General features: G+C 47.6%; 1 protein-coding gene across 1 annotated transcript in view; it reads right to left on the reverse strand.

Annotated features, from left to right (window-relative positions):
- Nucleotides 1–17,917, reverse strand: part of LOC126234526 (trypsin-1-like) — a 100,341-nt gene that overhangs the window by 63,074 nt on the left and 19,350 nt on the right. The window contains exons 2-3 of the mRNA XM_049943221.1: nt 13,839–13,985; nt 6,678–6,817 (exon numbers count right to left, since the gene is read on the reverse strand). Of these exons, the coding sequence (XP_049799178.1) occupies nt 6,678–6,817; nt 13,839–13,985 (287 nt within the window). The remainder of the gene's footprint in view (nt 1–6,677; nt 6,818–13,838; nt 13,986–17,917) is intronic.

Below are 17,917 nucleotides of genomic sequence, written 5' to 3' on the forward strand. Positions count from 1 at the left end.
CGACGGCCGCGGGAAACAGCAACGCAGAGGGCGACTGAGTTCTGCTATTGCCCAGCGAGGGCGCTGTCGGAGGGCAGTGTGGTTTATCTCTCAAGTTTTCGACGCATGCGCAGAATAGTTACAGTACGCTATATATTGCGGAACGGAGAACGTTTTCGCGTATCTAGAGGGTTGGATCCCCTCCTTCGAAAGCGTCATATTGCAAAGCCTGGGCTACTCTCAGGGTGGAATCTCCGTCTTCGAAGATTGTGTCTGTCTGTCTGCCCGCCCGCCCACCGCTTGCTGCTGTAGCTGTTCGTCCGTCCGTCCGTCCGCCTGCCTGCTCGCTGTCCGTCGCCGTAACCGCTGCCGCTGCCGCTTCCGCCGCCGCCGCCTCCGCCGCCGCCGACGTCGCCGCCTGCTGCCCGTCCGTCTGTCCGTCGCCGTTCGTCTGCAATGAGTACTCCCACCTCCACTGTCATCTACACCTCCCCCTCTCCCACAGTCACTTCCTGGAGTGCCGCCCCTGGCCTCCCTCCTTACACCTCCCCTCCCCTCCCCTCCCCTTCCCTCACTTACCCATCCCCCTATTTCCTCCCCTGCTGTATACCCACACCTCTACACCCTTCCTCCAGCCTCCACACCCCCAACAGCTCGCACTACTACCCCCGCCCTCACGTACGCCTCTGTTGCCGCCTCTGCTGCCGCCCCTCAGGTGGTCGGCTTCCCCTCTCTCACCCACCCCGTCGCTTCGTCATCTGCATCTCCCGTACGCATCACGTCGCGCCGAGTCACCATCGCCACCACTGAACCGGCTGCTTCTCCCGGCGCCTCCACTACGCCACAGGGATCTGCCACCTGCCACCTCCCTCTCCTCCCCGTCCCTCTCCCCTCCTCCCAGCCTCCAGTCTCAAAAAAACCCCAAAAGCGTGTCATTACCGACTCTGCTCCCACCACTTCCCACAAAAAGTCAACACCACCCCCCCTTGACCTGCCGTATCCATGGACACCACCACTCCTCCTGCAACCCATACCTCGGCCCCCACCCTCCACACCTTCGTCCTGTCAACTCCCGATCCTAAGTTCCTCGACGCTCGTACCCTCACTGTGGAGATACGAAAGTACTTACCTGGTGCTCCCATCTCCCAACTCATTCCCCACAGGGACTCAGTCCTTATCAAGTCCCCATCCCCATCCTTTCACACAGACCTCCTGCAAAAACTCCTACGAGTTATGGTTGGCCCCCACGCCTCTCTGACACCCTTCCTTTCTGCTTCCACTCCTCGTCAGCCCCAGCCTCCCCGTCGCCCCCCCCCCCACCTACACTGCTGTGGTCACCAAGCTCAGCCCGGTGATCACAGAGGATGAAGTGTTGGCAGAACTGAACTCCCACCCGGACTTGGAAATCCGCTCTGCCCGCCATATCCACAATGCCTCTGGTCCCACCTACCTCATGCGGCTATTCTCTGAGTCCGCCCCATCCATTGACCATCTCCTCAGCCAGGGTGCCCTGATATACCACCGTAGCCACCCTGTTGAATCCTCCAATTCCCCTCTCCAATCGTACCGTTGCCAGCGGTGCCTGATGTACAATGACCACCTGACTCCCAACTGCAACCCCCCCCCCACCTGTCCCCATTGCAAGGCCTCCCACTTTCTTAAGAACTGCCCCAACCTCGCTGCTCCTCCTTCCTGTAATACCTGCAATGGCCTCCATCCCACCTGCTCCCACAAGTGTAAAGCTAAGCCCCCTCCAGCCACCCCTGAGCTTACAGTCCCAGTTCGTCCCATCGATCCCCCTGTCCATCCCAACAATTTCCTCCGTCCAACCCCCACGGCCGAGGACATCATCCGGTTCCTTACCGTTGTACTCCAAAACATTCACCCTTTTCAGCGCCCCCCACACCTTCCAACAAATCTCCCTTCCCGCTCGCTCCGTTTTCCACCTGAACACCTTCGCCACTTACTTCCACAACCAAGCCCACTTCACCTTCACCCGCCTCGACACCCTAGTTTAAGTCTCTTCCCTTCCCTCTCTTCCCCCCCTCCTTCCCGCCATGGCGTGGCACGAGTATCGCATCCTCTTCCAGAACATTCGCTCCTTCCACTCCAACAAATACCTCCTCATGCACACCCTCTCCCACCACCAGGTCGACACCTTCCTCTTGAACGAGACCTTTCTCCAGCCCCACCATTCTATCCGCACCTCTCCCTATATCCTCCACCACACTGACGCTCCTGGTCCTTGAGCGCAGGGTGGAGTCGCGATTGGCCACCTTAAGCATATCCCCGTCCAGCCACAACCTCTCCTCAATGACCCCACTGAACACCTTATCCTTAGCGTCTTCTTCCCCTCCCTCACCATTACCTGTGCCACCATCTATGTCCGCTCCACTGCTCCTCTTCCCTATGACTTCATCTCGCACATTGACCACACCTTCTCCACCTATGTGATTGCCACCGACCTCAACATCCATAGCCGCTCTCCTGCTGCCCTTCGGCGGTGGCATCAGTTCCTCTCCACAATCCAAGGTGACCTTGTTCCCCTTCCCCAGCACACCCGACCCGAAAGTGACATCACCCCCGATGTTGTCATTGCCTCTGCCAACTTCCTTGGGCGTATCGCTGTCGCCGTCCTTGACCCCACAGGTAGCGATTACCTCCCTGTCCTTCTCACCATAACGTCTGCTCACCGCCCCCCTCCGGCTCCGCACCCTGCACCCCCTCCCAAAGTCGTCCATGACTATCACTGTGGCAACTGGAATGCCTACCGGGACTCCATCTCCATCCAGGTTGAAAGCCACACTCTTACCTATCGCCATCCTGACGACATCATCCATACCTCGTCCTTCCTTCAGAATGTCATTACTGACGCCGTGGAGGCCCGTGTTCCTACTAAAACCATCCACCCCCACTGTCCCACTCTCTCTCCACGGGTTGTCTTCCTCCTCCGTGAATCCCGCCGCCTCTATCGCTCCTTCCTGCGCACTTGTGACAGGGATACACTCCAACGCCACCGGCAAATACAGCGACACGTACGGAACCTTATTACAGCAACGAGACGCCGAGACTGGCGCCAGACCTGCACACGACTCAACGCCACCCTCCCTATCAACTCCTCCAAGTACTGGTCCGCCTTCCATCGCCTTACTGGTTCCCTTTCCCCTCCCCACTACCCCCTTATCCATAACGATCGCCCCCTTCCTGACAACCTCAGTAAGGCCAACCACTTCGCTTCCCACCTTTCCGAGGTCTTCTCTATCCCCGATGATCCCCACTTTGATTTCTCTCTTTTCCCCACCGTCATGGAATGTGCCGATACCTCGGTCGCTCCACTTGCTCCTAGTCTGCAGTACTTGGGGCAGTTGCCCCCCTCCGACATAAACACTCCCATCACAGCACAAGACATTAAACTTATCCTCCAGTCCAAACGCAACACAGCTCCTGGTCATGACTGTGTCACCTACCATCACCTTCGAGAAAGCTCCTATTCCTTCCTGACTGTCCTCGCCCATCTCTATAATGTCATCCTCTCTACTGGCCTCTACCCTGACCTGTGGAAGACCTTCCGCATCCTCTTAGTCCTCAAACCCAACAAACCCCCTTCTGCCGCCTCTTCCTATCATCCCATCTGCCTCACCCCCGTCTTCAGTAAGGTCTTTGAATCCATCCTCCCACCGTATCCATCAGCACCTTGCTCAACACCACCTCCTCCCCCTTACCTAGTGTGGCTTCCGACCTTCCTTCTTTGCTGAAGACCAACTCCTCAACCTTGTTCACCTTCTGTCCCTCCAGCTCAACTCCCGTCGCTCCGCCATTTTTGTTTCCCTTGATCTCCAAAATGCCTATGACCGTGTATGGCATTCCGGTCTCCTCTTTAAACTCCAAACCTTCGTCCTGCCTATCAATTTTGTCCATCTGGTCGCTTCCTTCCTCTCGCACCGTCCTTCCTATGTCACCCTCCACAACACCAACTCCCGTATCTTTTATCCTATGGCTGGCGTCCCCCAGGGTTCTGTCCTCTCCCCTCTCCGTTATCTCTTGTATACAGCTGATATGCCCAAGCCACCCCCACCAGTCCACCTTCTCCAGTATGCTGATGACACCATCTTCCTGGCTCTCTATCCTACCCTTCAACGGTCTCAACGTACCCTCCAAACCCACCTTCACCAGTTCACCACTTCGTGTAACCAGTGGTTCCTCCGTCTCAACCCCTCCAAGACCCAGGCAATTATCATAGGCCGCACCACTCGCTCCTTTCGCCTCCATGATTTCTACCTCACCCTTTATGGTCGTCCCATCCAGCTCACCCCCACCCTGAAATACCTTGGCCTCACCCTCGACCGACACCTCATCTGAACCCCTCATCTCCAGAGCGTCCAGCAGAAAGCCCATTCCTGCCTCCACCTTCTGAAACTCCTGTCTGGCTGGACATGGGGATTGCATCTTCTACCATCGTCCACACCTACAAATCCCTCATCCGTCCTATCCTCTGTTATGCCAGTGTTGCCTGGATCTCTGCCCCCACCCGCTTTTACAAGGCCCTCCAAATCCTTGAACGCCATGCGCTCCGCGTATTTGCCTTCCTTCCCCCACACGGCCCCTGTACGAACTGATCCCCTTCCCCCACCTCCTCCTGTTCCTCCAACATCTCCGCATCCATTACATTGTCTGCAGGCTTGATCCCCCACACCCTCTGGTTTCCTCCTTCCTCTCCACCCCCCTCCCGTTGCCGCGCCTCTATCGCTGTATCCCTCCCTCTCTCCACCACCACACCCTCCATCTCCTTCATCAGGGCAATTTCCAACACCTCCCCCTCCCGGATGACTAACTTCGCCGTGACATCTACCCTTCCTTCCAACTATAACCTGGCCTTGTTCCCCCCCCCCCCCCCCGTCCCCAGGGTCCCCTTTTTCCTCTTCCCTCCTTCTCCCAGAGCGGATTTTCCTCCTTCCCCCGCTCCCCTGAGACCCTGCACCCCATACTTGTCTCTTTCCTTCCCACATCCCTCCCTACCTGGCCCTCTTCAGCGCGCCCCCCGCTCATCTCCCCCATCTCTTCCCCTCCCTCCCTTCTTCCGGTCTCCCTCATCTCCTTGCGCCTGGCAGATCCTCTGTTTTGATCATCGTCACTGTGCCACATCAGTGTTGTTTAGTGCTGTTTCTCCTGTGCGTTAAGAGGTGTGATTTTAATTGTGTACTGCCTTGAGGTTCGCCATCAGTGTTTCATATGTGCTACGCCATCCGTCGATACCTGTTATGCTCCACTCATACTGTGCCTTGCGTTCTTTTAATTGTCGCAGTGTGTGGCCTTTTGTGTGTGCTACTTTTAAACAGTTTTTTTATCTCCATTTTACAGTCACCCCGATTTTTGTCTATTGCCTTCCATGATGTTCCCCCTTTTTTTATATCTATGTTCACCATATTCTCTCCTTTGTTATTTTTAGTTATCTTCTATTGTTTGTTCTATGTCTTTCGGCTGAAGAGCAGCACATATGCTGCTACCAGCCCGCCCCGATGGGGAATTGAAATACAATAAAGAAAGGAAAAAAAAAGTTTTCGCCAGTCTGCGACGGCTCACCTGAAGATAACTGGCAGGTTCCCAGTTGAAATATCGTGCGAAGTATTGAACGAGGACCGGCTGCAGCCCCGAAATTTGTTTAAACAAAATCTTTATGATTTTTGCCTGTTACCGATATCGATACTGACAATTCTAGGTCAATGGAAAGTTTTTATAGGTTTTGATGAGTAAGTTTGCGATTATCTAAATACGTGGCATAAATGACCGTATCTTTTGATTGCTTTAACTTAAAAGCTTAAATTTATTACACCATCAAGAGAGCATTTACTTTAGTATGTGACCTAAGTTTCAAATCCAGACGTCTACCTGATCCTAAGAAAACAGATTCTTAACAGTCGCACAGACAGACAGACAGACAGACAGACAGATTTACATCAGAGTGATCCTATAAGGGTTCCGTTTTTAGCGATTGACGCACGGAACACTAAAAACAAACAAAAATGGAAATGAGGTCCCATGTGTCGTGACACACCGTAGGGGAGCGATGCGGGAGACTCGCACCGCCCTACTAGGCAAGGTCCTAGTGGAGGTGGTTTGCCGTTGCCTTCCTCCGTCCGTAATGGGGATGGATGATGAAGACGACACAACAACAAGCAGTCATCTCGGAGCAGGTGAAAATCCCTGACCCCGCGGGGAATCGAACCCGAGACCACGAAGGGTGGACTGAAAACAAATAATATAACCAAATAATACAACGCGAAGTGTTCAGATGTCTTTTGTTCCTAAGAGGAGTTTTCTTATTAATTAGTAGCCAGGTCCTCGTTTATTAAAGAACGGTACATTTTTGTATACTCTTTTTCCCTTTTATTTTCGTACGTATCTCTTTTATAATTATTGTTTGAGAATAGCATACGTAGACGAAACACGAAGCATTTGGCCTAACCGAATTGCATACGTCGTACCAGGAATGACTGGTTATTGAATTTTTTTACATAACCGAATTGCATACGTCGTACCAGGAATGACTGGTTATTGAATTTTTTTACATCCAGAACCTTTTGCATTCCGTACAACAGACATTCTTAGCTGATATCAAGAAAGGAGGAGGTGCTGTACACTATTAGGAGGGAAGCCAGTAATCTCCTAAGGCGTGAGTTTGTTTGCTGTCACATACTTACAACGTAATCAGAGACATTCAGGTTGATGATGCAATGTGCAGCAGTGAGAATCCACTCTTCTGTCAGAATGGAGCCCCCGCAGAAATGCTGGAACCCGGACTCGTCCGGTGACTTCAGGGATACCACGTACGGGAACTGACCTGTTGAAGGAGAATACTCAATACTACTTCCATATTTAGTAAGAAAGAAAAGATGAGGATACACTACGTCGACCATGTACGCAAAATGTTAAAAAATCGTATTAATTCTACACCGTCACGTATGAAGAGTAAGTGGAATATTTGATTAAGCAGCCAGTTGAAAGTTTAGACCTGAACGTATGATTCAGTTTCAGTCTTCCCGTAATACTGAGCGAAAATGTTATTAGCTGTCTCATTCACGAACACCGAGCATTCAGCATCCTCTTTTCGCCCAATTACGTTACTAACTTGTTTCCAGAGCAGTCCCGGTCAAGAATAAATCACTGAGAAACGCATCAAGGCTTCTGTCCTATTCGGTTGTGAAATAACGCTTACCACACCACATTTCCTTTTAAATCGATTTCTACGAAATATTAGGACGAAATGAATTGATGGATCACATCGCCACGTTCTCATGAAAGTGTGTTGCTCGTGTCGACTGACAGAACGTGAGACAGTTTGCCAGTCAGGCGCTGAGAGGCCACCGAGGGAAAACTCCAGAGTATTTTTCTGTTATGTTTTGATCTGGCCTTCAGCTGAGTAATACATTCAGCCAGTTCATTTATATACATACATAAATGTATGCCATTGTCAAACTGTGACATACTTGGCACAAAATTAAGAAAACAAAAATACAACATAAAATTATGTCTTCAGGCGTAAATGATTGTACCACACATATACATCTTCCTATTAAAAATTCGTATATAGTCTACTACAACAACGTTAATCGCAACCAAAGTCCCTCCATGTGTTGCAAGAGCATACCCATCTCTACAACTTCCAGTAACATGTCCGTGGTGCGTGGTACCGCATTGGATCTCCGAAGACCAGGCGGCCAAGGTCTCCGATTACATCAGAATCTCACGAGTAGGGCTCCGACAAGGGCGGTTGTCACTATGAAAATTCAACTCACTTCTTGCCCCATTACCACGGTAAATTGGGAAGAGTAGGTACAATGTCAGCGACGTGTCTCATTTTAATCTGTTGTGACAGTTGTGATAGGTGCTCCACTTCATCCTGGAATGAATCACAATGCTGTAAAGGAAGTCGCCGGCTGAAATTTCATAATTTCTAGTGTCCTACAAAGCAGATAGTTATTAGTCTCATTATTAGAAAAATTTCTTTATAATAATGCAGAACGTGAAGCTAAGAGGATTAATATTGTTTCTGAGAATACATTTTTTACATGAGTATCAGTCCTTCTAAGACAACACAGCTCAGCCGTGGTTGCCGAGTTTAACCCGTCAACACTTCTTTCATTAACGAATTCTCATCCAGTGCCTTCAGCATGTTTTGAGCTAGACGTATGAATACATGTAGCTTTGAGGTACGCTGGCAGACAATAATTTACTTTTCATTTCCTTTGGTAACCATTTCTAATGTATTCTGACGTCGAGTGCAGAGATGATGCGTGGAAGCATTGTTTGAAATGAGTTTATAGTTTTTGAAACAGCACTCTGTTTGTAAACTTCGTCTATTCAAAGTACAGTGTGCTAACAAAATAAGTTTCTTAAGAAGGCAGTATCGTTCTACAAAACATCTAGCAGAATGATCCCGTATCGTTTGTGGAATCAGTTATTTGGAAACGTTTCATTAAAAACTTAAAGGCCTCGTATCTACCTCGTACGTGAAGTTGTATCTTCCACTGTATTCCACTAGAAGAGTCTTGGTTAAGCTGGTCTCATGACTTATGTACAAATTCGTAATACTTATTTTGTCAAATATCAAGTGCTATATCACTGGCGTCTGGAGTCGAACCAAAACATATGAAGCCGTAATCCTATATATGGACGTACCAAAATGCAATACAAAGAAACCCCAAGTCTAGGGTCCAAGCCTCGTGATAAACCAGAAACATTGCGTAGCATGTTAATTGCTCTCTCACATTTCTATGTCGCATATGTGTGTAATCGGAAACACATCCAAGGAAATTTTCCACTCTCTTAAAAGGGAAAAGAAACTCTCTTAAGATCATGTTCAGTAGTTCACTTAGTTGATATTTCGAACACATACAGGCAGATGAAATGTCAAGCGATATTGTGATTGATTTAGCACTGAACCAGTCGTTAAAGATGACCGTTGCGGCCCTCATACTCTGTCATGAAAGAAGAACGAGAAAAACGTTTGGTCAGTAAGAATTCAAATCTCCACATCAATCATACGTTGAGAATACATAGTCGCTTAGGACCTTCGTTTCGATATTATATTAAAAGAAAAAGTGAAATATGATACAGGGTGCATAGGTCGCGTTTCATAACCTAGTAACAATCACACGAGAATAACACAAATCGGAAAATGTATCGACGTTTCGAGATGCTAAATAAGTGTAGTACTCAAGTAACTTATGGGAATGCATGAATACTTAGCAAGGGGAGGTTAACACCAAATCCAACGGAGATAGAAGTTAGCTGCTTTCATCTAAACGATAAGTTGCCAGTGCCAAGTAAAATATCGTATTTAATAATCAAGTCCTCCGCTATGAAAACTTACCAAAATATTTAGGTGTAACTCCTGATAGAACCTTTTGCTACAAGAAACACATAGATAGCATCACAGCAAAGCTGACAATGAGGAGTACACAATTGAGACGGCCCTCATGTTGCGCAATGGGTAGAGCACTACGATGTTCTTCCTTAAGAGTCGTCCACTCGAGTGCCGAACACTTTGCTCCAATATATCTTAACAGTTCACATGTAGAATCCATGTTCAACTGAATGCAGCTGTGAGGAAGATAACAGGATGCATCACCTCTACACCTCTTAACTGGTTACCATCTCTAAATCACATTGTGCCATGTGATATTCGAAGACAGAACGCCCCTCTCAAGGAATATGAAAAATTAATTCAAATTCCCAAGCTCTCGATGCATTCTGATGTGCCTGCATTTAGAATGAGCAGAATAATAGCTAGGAAGTCACCTATCATACTGGTAGAATCGTAGCAAACAGCAGCTTTCCGCTTGAAGAGACAGTGATCAGGGACGTGGAATAGCATTTCCTACTGGAAATATCAAGCTCTCGTAAGACCCACTACAAGGACAGTCAGCATTAAACTACCGCAACGTGCATGGAATGTTTAGAGGCTTCGTACAGACCGTGGCATCTGTACAGAAAGTCTGCACCAACGAGGAAAGGCTTCACATTCTTAACGTTTTCGGTGCCCACGCCCCGCCAAGCGTGGTAGCTCCGGGAACGGCAAGTGGCCGACGCCACGCCTAGCGTGTTCTCACTATCGGCTCCGTCTAGTCTACAGTATGTTTTGTTTACTGTGTAGGTCGGATTTGCGTAGTCCGTACCCGGAAATTCTGCAGCGAACGACGATTGCGATTTAGCTATTGCTTTGTCTTGCTACCATTCTATGGCGAAACTTGTACAGGGAAGTACATTTGTTTTCAATGTAACGTTCTTTATCTATAAACTAATTACTTCCAGCGTAATTGCACACAAATTTAGCTTCAACAGGAAATAATTTCGTCTTACGTCCACATCTGTTTTGAGACATTTCTATAAAAATAAAATTTGTGTGTAATTACCCTAAAAATAATTAATTTATAGATAAAGAACGATAAATTGAAAACAAATGCACTTACCTGCACAAGTTTCACCACAGAATGGTAGAAAGATAAACCAACAGCTAAATCACAGCCGTCGTTCACTGCAGAGTGCCCGGATGCGGAGTCAGGCAAATCCGACCCGTACATTAAACAAAACATAGACTAGATGGCGCCGATAGTCAGAACACACTAGGCGTCGCATCGGCCACCTGCCAGTACCCGAGCTACCACGCCTGGAGGAGCGTGTTAATGTAATAGTGCTAAGGAACATGAAGCCATCAAACACGTTCTAACAAGCTGCAGAAGATTTCTTTGAAGTTGCAGAGGCATCCCTTGAATGAATTGAAAATTCAGATGTTAAGTTGTAGCGTTAGTGCTTTATTTCTGTTTATTTTATACAGTTATGAAGTCCAGCTATGTTAGTTGCCGTTCAATTTGTGTTGCCATGAGCTAAATAAATAAATAAATCGCCAGATGAACTCCCGTCAGAAGCAAATAGAGAGGTCACTACACATGACAGTTTAAACCCTCGGTTCGCGGGCCGAGCCAAACAGAAACTAAAAGTCGGCGTATGCAGATAATGAACATCCATCTGAAAAAACTAGAGTCATCACACAGACAAAGATCACTAAATTTTTTTGTCATTTGTTTTTTACTGATTATTGTAATAGTTTCGAGTCATAACTTGCAGTAGATCCAACAGATGTCTGCCAATAGCTAAGTAATTAAAGAGTTTTGTGTATGCTCTGATTCATACGTAAGAATGTAGGCCTTGGCCAGGCAACCGTGCTAGTACAGACAAATTTTAATGTACTGAACCATTGAGTCATGCGTTATTAGTAGTGATTTACTAACCTACAACAGGTGAGCAAGTAGTGTTACCTCTGTCGCTCTGTTGCTTGACCAGAGAGAGAATAGAATTCCAAGCACAATTTAAGCATCATACCTTCATCTCAATCTAGAATGTCTCTTTATAGTTTAATCATAACAGCTTACTTAATAACACTATCCCAGTAACTGGAAATGCACGTCAGGTCACTGTGTTGTTTCATTCCATCGGATGACCGGCACCAACGTAATGTTTCGTAAATGCATGGTTTATAGACCAGTCCTTAACGGCCCTAAATCCATGACGTATGAATGACGTATCATAACTGCAGGAGATACACTTGACCCCTCCCCCCCCCCCTCTTACGCAAACTAAGATTATCCATTACAAACCCTAAAGGGGCCATGATTTTAAACGGCAGCCGAAAAACACATTTCTCACCGTGTTTCTTCAGAACAGACGAAGCTGTTGGGAATATCATCTACGGAAAGGATCTGTGGTTGTGTGGTGGTACGAGTTGGTAACAGTGTCTGTTGATTTTCCTTTGTATTCCTTACTGATGCAACCCAATCCAACGAGGGTCTAATTAGCCATGCCCTCTGCCCTTGCGAATGACGAGGTGTTCACCTGTCGAAATGTCGGCAGTTGTCAAGGACGTTATCCAGCTTCTTTCACTCGAGATGCCAGACGAAATGTTTCAGTTTCCCATAGGAAGCGGTGATACAGTATATCTGATGTAGGAGAAATTCATTCTGTGTAGATTTTGTACAGAAATTTTTTACACATTTCTCTTGGACAAAATCAGCGGTCTAGTTAGAATTCATCCGGCCGGAGTGGCCGAGCGGTTCTAGGCGCTACAGTCTGGAACCGCGCGACCGCTACGGTCGCAGGTTCGAATCCTGCCTCGGGCATGGATGTGTGTGATGTCCTTAGGTTAGTTAGGTTTAAGTAGTTCTATGTTCTAGGGGACTGATGACCTTAGAAGTTACGTCCCATAGTCCTCAGAGCCATTTGAACTAGCTAGAATACTATAAAATGGGCTAAAACAGTTTGAACAAAATATTTTTTTGTAGTGGTAATCAGTTCCGGTCAGAACGCGACCATCTGCAGACGATTTATACCATGATGACGAGCGGTGGCGGCGAACGAAGCAGGTGTGACGCCACGAAAGTCAACTCTCTGACACCATCATGCGAGATGTTAGGCCCTATGACGATGAGGAATGCAACGTCGCAACATTGGTTCTCCTCGAGCCTCCAAAAGCCGAAACGCCCATTGTGGTGCTGTGAGCAGCATCGGCACTCGTCTGAAAAGACGACGTGCTACTATTTCCGTGTACGGCGTTGTTTTTGGTCTCCGTGCCTTAAGACCGTTGTGCTTCAGAAGTCGTCCCACTGGTTTGGATACTTGTTTGCTGCAAACCACCAATTTCCTGACTCAAAGTACGTGACGTGTTTGTATAATCTACACGACAAAAGTGAATAATGTCTGTCCTGTCGAGCGCTAGCCACGCGGGACCGTTAAGGCTCTGCATGGCGCCTAGCAAGACGCTCCTGATGTTAGCGATTGCATATTCGAATAACAGCCGTGGGAACCCGACAATGCGAGCAGCACTATCGCCAAATGACAAACCGCAGCCTCGACAGCCAACAATCCTGCCGCTGCACGTGTTGGTGGACGTTCCTCCTTCACACATGAACATAACACTGTCTTCTAAGAAGCGAACAACATTCAAATGCGGTTTCTGAATGAGAAACTTGCTATACAGTCTGTCCTTACATACAGAATATACATGGCATTACTCTAATCTACTTTGTGTCGTTGCACTTAACATTTTAATCATTTACATATGCAGGAAAATGTCAACTTCATAGCGTTGGAATTTTAATGGTAAGTACCGTAATTTACAGGTGCTAAATCTGAACATTCTCCAATAGCATCGCATCTCAAACGTGTTTCTGACTCTCGACTGCTTCTGCATCAGTTCTGTGAGAAATGGGTATGTCACCTTAGAAATCGAGTGATTTGAATATCACATAATTGTATTACTTCTAGTGAAGAAAAATATCAGTACTCTATTAACTCACTTTTTAAGTCTACTGAATTTCGTGTATTGTATAAAGACGCAACAGCAGTACTCTGTGTTGCTTATATAGACGATTCAGGTTCTGACATCAGCTACTCTCTCCACTGTTGATCTCTGAGCTGTATATAGGTTTATATAAAACTCATGAGGTAGAGATGCTGACAAACAAAAGGCTCTGACAGACTTTTATCAGGCTGGGAAAGACTAGTTTCGTGACATACACAAAGAAGTATATATGAGATATATATAATTATTTATGCAGACTGAAGCGACGAATGAAAATTTGTACCAAGGCTGGGATTCGAATCTAGCTCTTCTGTTCACTAGCCAGATGTGCTAACTACTATGCCACTCTGGAACAGTAGCTTTGTACAACTGGATGGACTACCCTTCCGCCTCTGTCCTCTATCCAGATTCCCATTCACACCTCAACCCACTTGCTATTCCCCCATAAAGTCGAACAGCAACGTATACGTTACAGAAGTAGGTCTGAAGACGGAGAAGCACTCACCTGGAAAGGCATCGGAGCCGCCGACGATGCGTTCTTCCACGTCGCTGAACTCTGATGAGCGGTCAGCTTCGAATTTGTACCAGTCCGGAGCCTCTGGCGATCCGTACCACATCTCTTCAATCGGTCCATCTCCCTCGTTTGCATCACCTGATAAAAACGGATTTGTTGCTGATGGTGTCACATTAAACAGAAATTAATGCTTGCTTTAAAGGGGGTGAATGCTCTACAAGAAAAATTGAAATGATGTGTTTGGATTACAGGACGAGACGTCATCTTCTGAATGGAGTTTACATCATGTTGTGACACGATATCTTAGTACGTGCCAGAAACGACCACTCATTACAAGAGAACATTCAATTTGAGCCAGGGTGCATTTAGTAGAACGTGTTCTACTGTTAGTACAATACAAGGAAATGTGCCATTAAGGATTTTGTAGTGTGTCGCAGATACAAACTGTGGAACAGGAACCAGCAGTCGTGCGAGTGGAGATGGAGCTTCTGGTAATGAAAGTGGAGTGTTCAGTGAGAACATTATGCATTTAAATCTCATACCCCTCATCGTTAGGTAGTCACATTACTGCCAACACACACATTTACTAGACCACATTACCGACCGAGAAAAGAAGTGTTGCTCCCACGTCTGCTGTAACCTAAACATTTGGTTCTTGAATACTACGAGAGAGTATTAGTGCTGCAGGTGTACTAACAGTACCTGTAAGACATATCTATCCATCATCTTCCGTACACGTATAAATTAAGGGCCCTACCACTTTTTATATCAGTAGGATCAGGTTAACCTCGGGAAAAACTATAGGAATTTTGATAGGATTATCACTAATAGATACACTGATTCTAAGGGAAGATTTACGTATATAATTTATAAATATTTTTATGCAAATTTGCTGAACTATGATGAATTAAAGTCCCTTGCTGCAGTGAAAACGATGCTATTGTAGTCTAGCAGAGTGATTGGGGTAAAGCCGTCTGATTACAGCGCCACACCAGCGCGAACTATCGCTACTGGGAGGCCAACATGAGCTAATTTTTCTCCTGTGATGCAGGATGGGTCAAATATTAAGCTGATAAGAACGAACTTTTTGTTACAGAGTTAACATTTAAGGAGTGCGAAGAGAAATGCGGGGAAAGGCCTGCGGGTAGCTGGCAAGTGGGTGTGGCACCTCCAAACTGTTGCTGCAGTTGGGCAGAATGGGATGATGATGATGATGATGATGATGTTTAGTTTGTGGGGCGCTCAACTGCGCAGTCATTAGCGCCCCCCTACAAAGTCCCAATTTTTACACATTCCAGTATTTTTTTACACAGTCAATCTAGCTACTGTCACGAATGATGACGATGAGGAAGAAATGATGAGGGCAACACAAACACCCAACCCCTGGCCAGAGAAAATCCCCAACCCGGGCGGGAATCGAACCCGGGACCCCGTAACCCAGAGATAGCACCACTAGCCACTAGACCACGAGCTGAGAACGGCAGACACTTCACACGTCGGTTATATATGGGACAGATAACATTCGTGCCTCCTGAGAACTTTCCTGGTGTGTGCTGCTTTGATAATCAACTGTCTTACGTTGTCATAATTCTATACAGTGGCTCATAAACAATATTACCGCTACACCGGACAAGTTGTCCGATCTCAGACACTTAGTGTTTCCGTGTAAAACTGCGGTAGAGCACTAGTACAATACAAAATAAATCGTAAATTTACATGTACAACAGTACGGAAACTCGTTCAATTTTCCACATATTTAATATTTTCTACATTAAAAAGTTAAAGATACGTACATGACCTGTTATTATTTTACTTTCGAACTACATTGTATATACTTTCATGTAATAATTGTATATTATGCTATTATTGAAACTAAGATTGCATTTTTGTCTTTTTAATGCAATGTACAGTTTTTCATGTACCTGGGCCTCGGACCACGAAGCTTGTAAATAAATAAATTAGTGATAAGTAACTGAAACCCTCAGCTGCCGACAGGTGTTGTTGATATACCTCGATGGGGACAGCTGAAAGTGTGCGCTCCGACCGGGACTCGAACCTGGGATCTCCTGCTTACAGGGCAGACGCTCTATCTCTCTGAGCCACCGAGGACACAGATAAACAGCGCGACTGCAGGGACTTACCCCTTGCACGCTTCCCGTGAGACCCACATTTCCAACTGTCCACAATCTACATACGTAATCAAAATATCCACGGGTGTACTGCCGGTCTACAGTGTCCAACGGGCACAATATTTCGGCGATCATACATATCGCCATCATCAGGTGAACTGACGGACTGAGCTCCTGTGAACGTGCCGGCACGGAGATCCGTACACTATGGCTGCTCAGGTGGAACTGGGTTCGGTCGCGGCGGCGGCGGATTTAAATACCCTCCGCCCGCGGCGCGCTCACTCCGCCGTCCGCGCCCCGCGCCACGGTCGCGCGGTGGAACAGATTGCGACGGCGTCTGAGATGACGTCGGTGTGATGGCTCCGTCCGCCGTGGTCGTCACAACTATACATTTGCTCGATTTACTCTTGATTAACCCAATCGCTGGTTCCCAAGCCTTGCTAAGATTATAGCCACAGTCACGATTTATGAGGTCGTCATTGGTGCGAATTTCGATGGCCTCTCTAACAACGCTGTCCCAGTATCTCGACGTCTGTACCAGAATCCTCGTGCGTTCATACTCCATAGCGTGATTTTCCGACAAACAATGTTCAGCGACCGCCGACTTGCTCGGATACATCAGTCGAGTGTGCCTCTGGTGTTCACGGCATCGATCCTCGACGGTACGCATCGTCTGACCAATATACGACTTGCCACATTGACACGGAATCTGGTACACGCCGGCCTTCCTCAAACCGAGGTCATCTTTGGCGCTCCCCACCAGTGCACGAGTTTTATTCGGAGGACAAAACACCGTTCCGACCCGGTGTTTCTTCAAATTGCGGGCGATCTTTCCCGAGAGTGCGCCTGTATATGGGATAAACGCAGTGCCTACCTCCTCCCTCGTGATTTCATCCATATCCACAGGTTGTGGTGTAGTGGTGGGGCGGAGAGCACGTTGAATCTGCCACTCTGAGTACCCATTTTTTCGAAATACAGTTCTCAGATGTTCCAATTCCTGGGGTAGACTCTCTGCGTCAGAGATAGTGCGCGCCCTATGTACTAGAGTTTTAAGTACCCCATTCCTCTGTGAAGGGTGGTGGCAGCTGTCTGCGTGCAAATACAGATCAGTGTGCTGCCACCACCCTTCACAGAGGAATGGGGTACTTAAAACTCTAGTACATAGGGCGCGCACTATCTCTGACGCAGAGAGTCTACCCCAGGAATTGGAACATCTGAGAACTGTATTTCGAAAAAATGGGTACTCAGAGTGGCAGATTCAACGTGCTCTCCGCCCCACCACTACACCACAACCTGTGGATATGGATGAAATCACGAGGGAGGAGGTAGGCACTGCGTTTATCCCATATACACGCGCACTCTCGGGAAAGATCGCCCGCAATTTGAAGAAACACCGGGTCGGAACGGTGTTTTGTCCTCCGAATAAAACTCGTGCACTGGTGGGGAGCGCCAAAGATGACCTCGGTTTGAGGAAGGCCGGCGTGTACCAGATTCCGTGTCAATGTGGCAAGTCGTATATTGGTCAGACGATGCGTACCGTCGAGGATCAATGCCGTGAACACCAGAGGCACACTCGACTGATGTATCCGAGCAAGTCGGCGGTCGCTGAACATTGTTTGTCGGAAAATCACGCTATGGAGTATGAACGCACGAGGATTCTGGTACAGACGTCGAGATACTGGGACAGCGTTGTTAGAGAGGCCATCGAAATTCGCACCAATGACGACCTCATAAATCGTGACTGTGGCTATAATCTTAGCAAGGCTTGGGAACCAGCGATTGGGTTAATCAAGAGTAAATCGAGCAAATGTATAGTTGTGACGACCACGGCGGACGGAGCCATCACACCGACGTCATCTCAGACGCCGTCGCAATCTGTTCCACCGCGCGACCGTGGCGCGGGGCGCGGACGGCGGAGTGAGCGCGCCGCGGGCGGAGGGT

The sequence above is a fragment of the Schistocerca nitens genome, chromosome 2, assembly GCF_023898315.1.
Source record: "Schistocerca nitens isolate TAMUIC-IGC-003100 chromosome 2, iqSchNite1.1, whole genome shotgun sequence".
NCBI lineage: Eukaryota > Metazoa > Arthropoda > Insecta > Orthoptera > Acrididae > Schistocerca > Schistocerca nitens.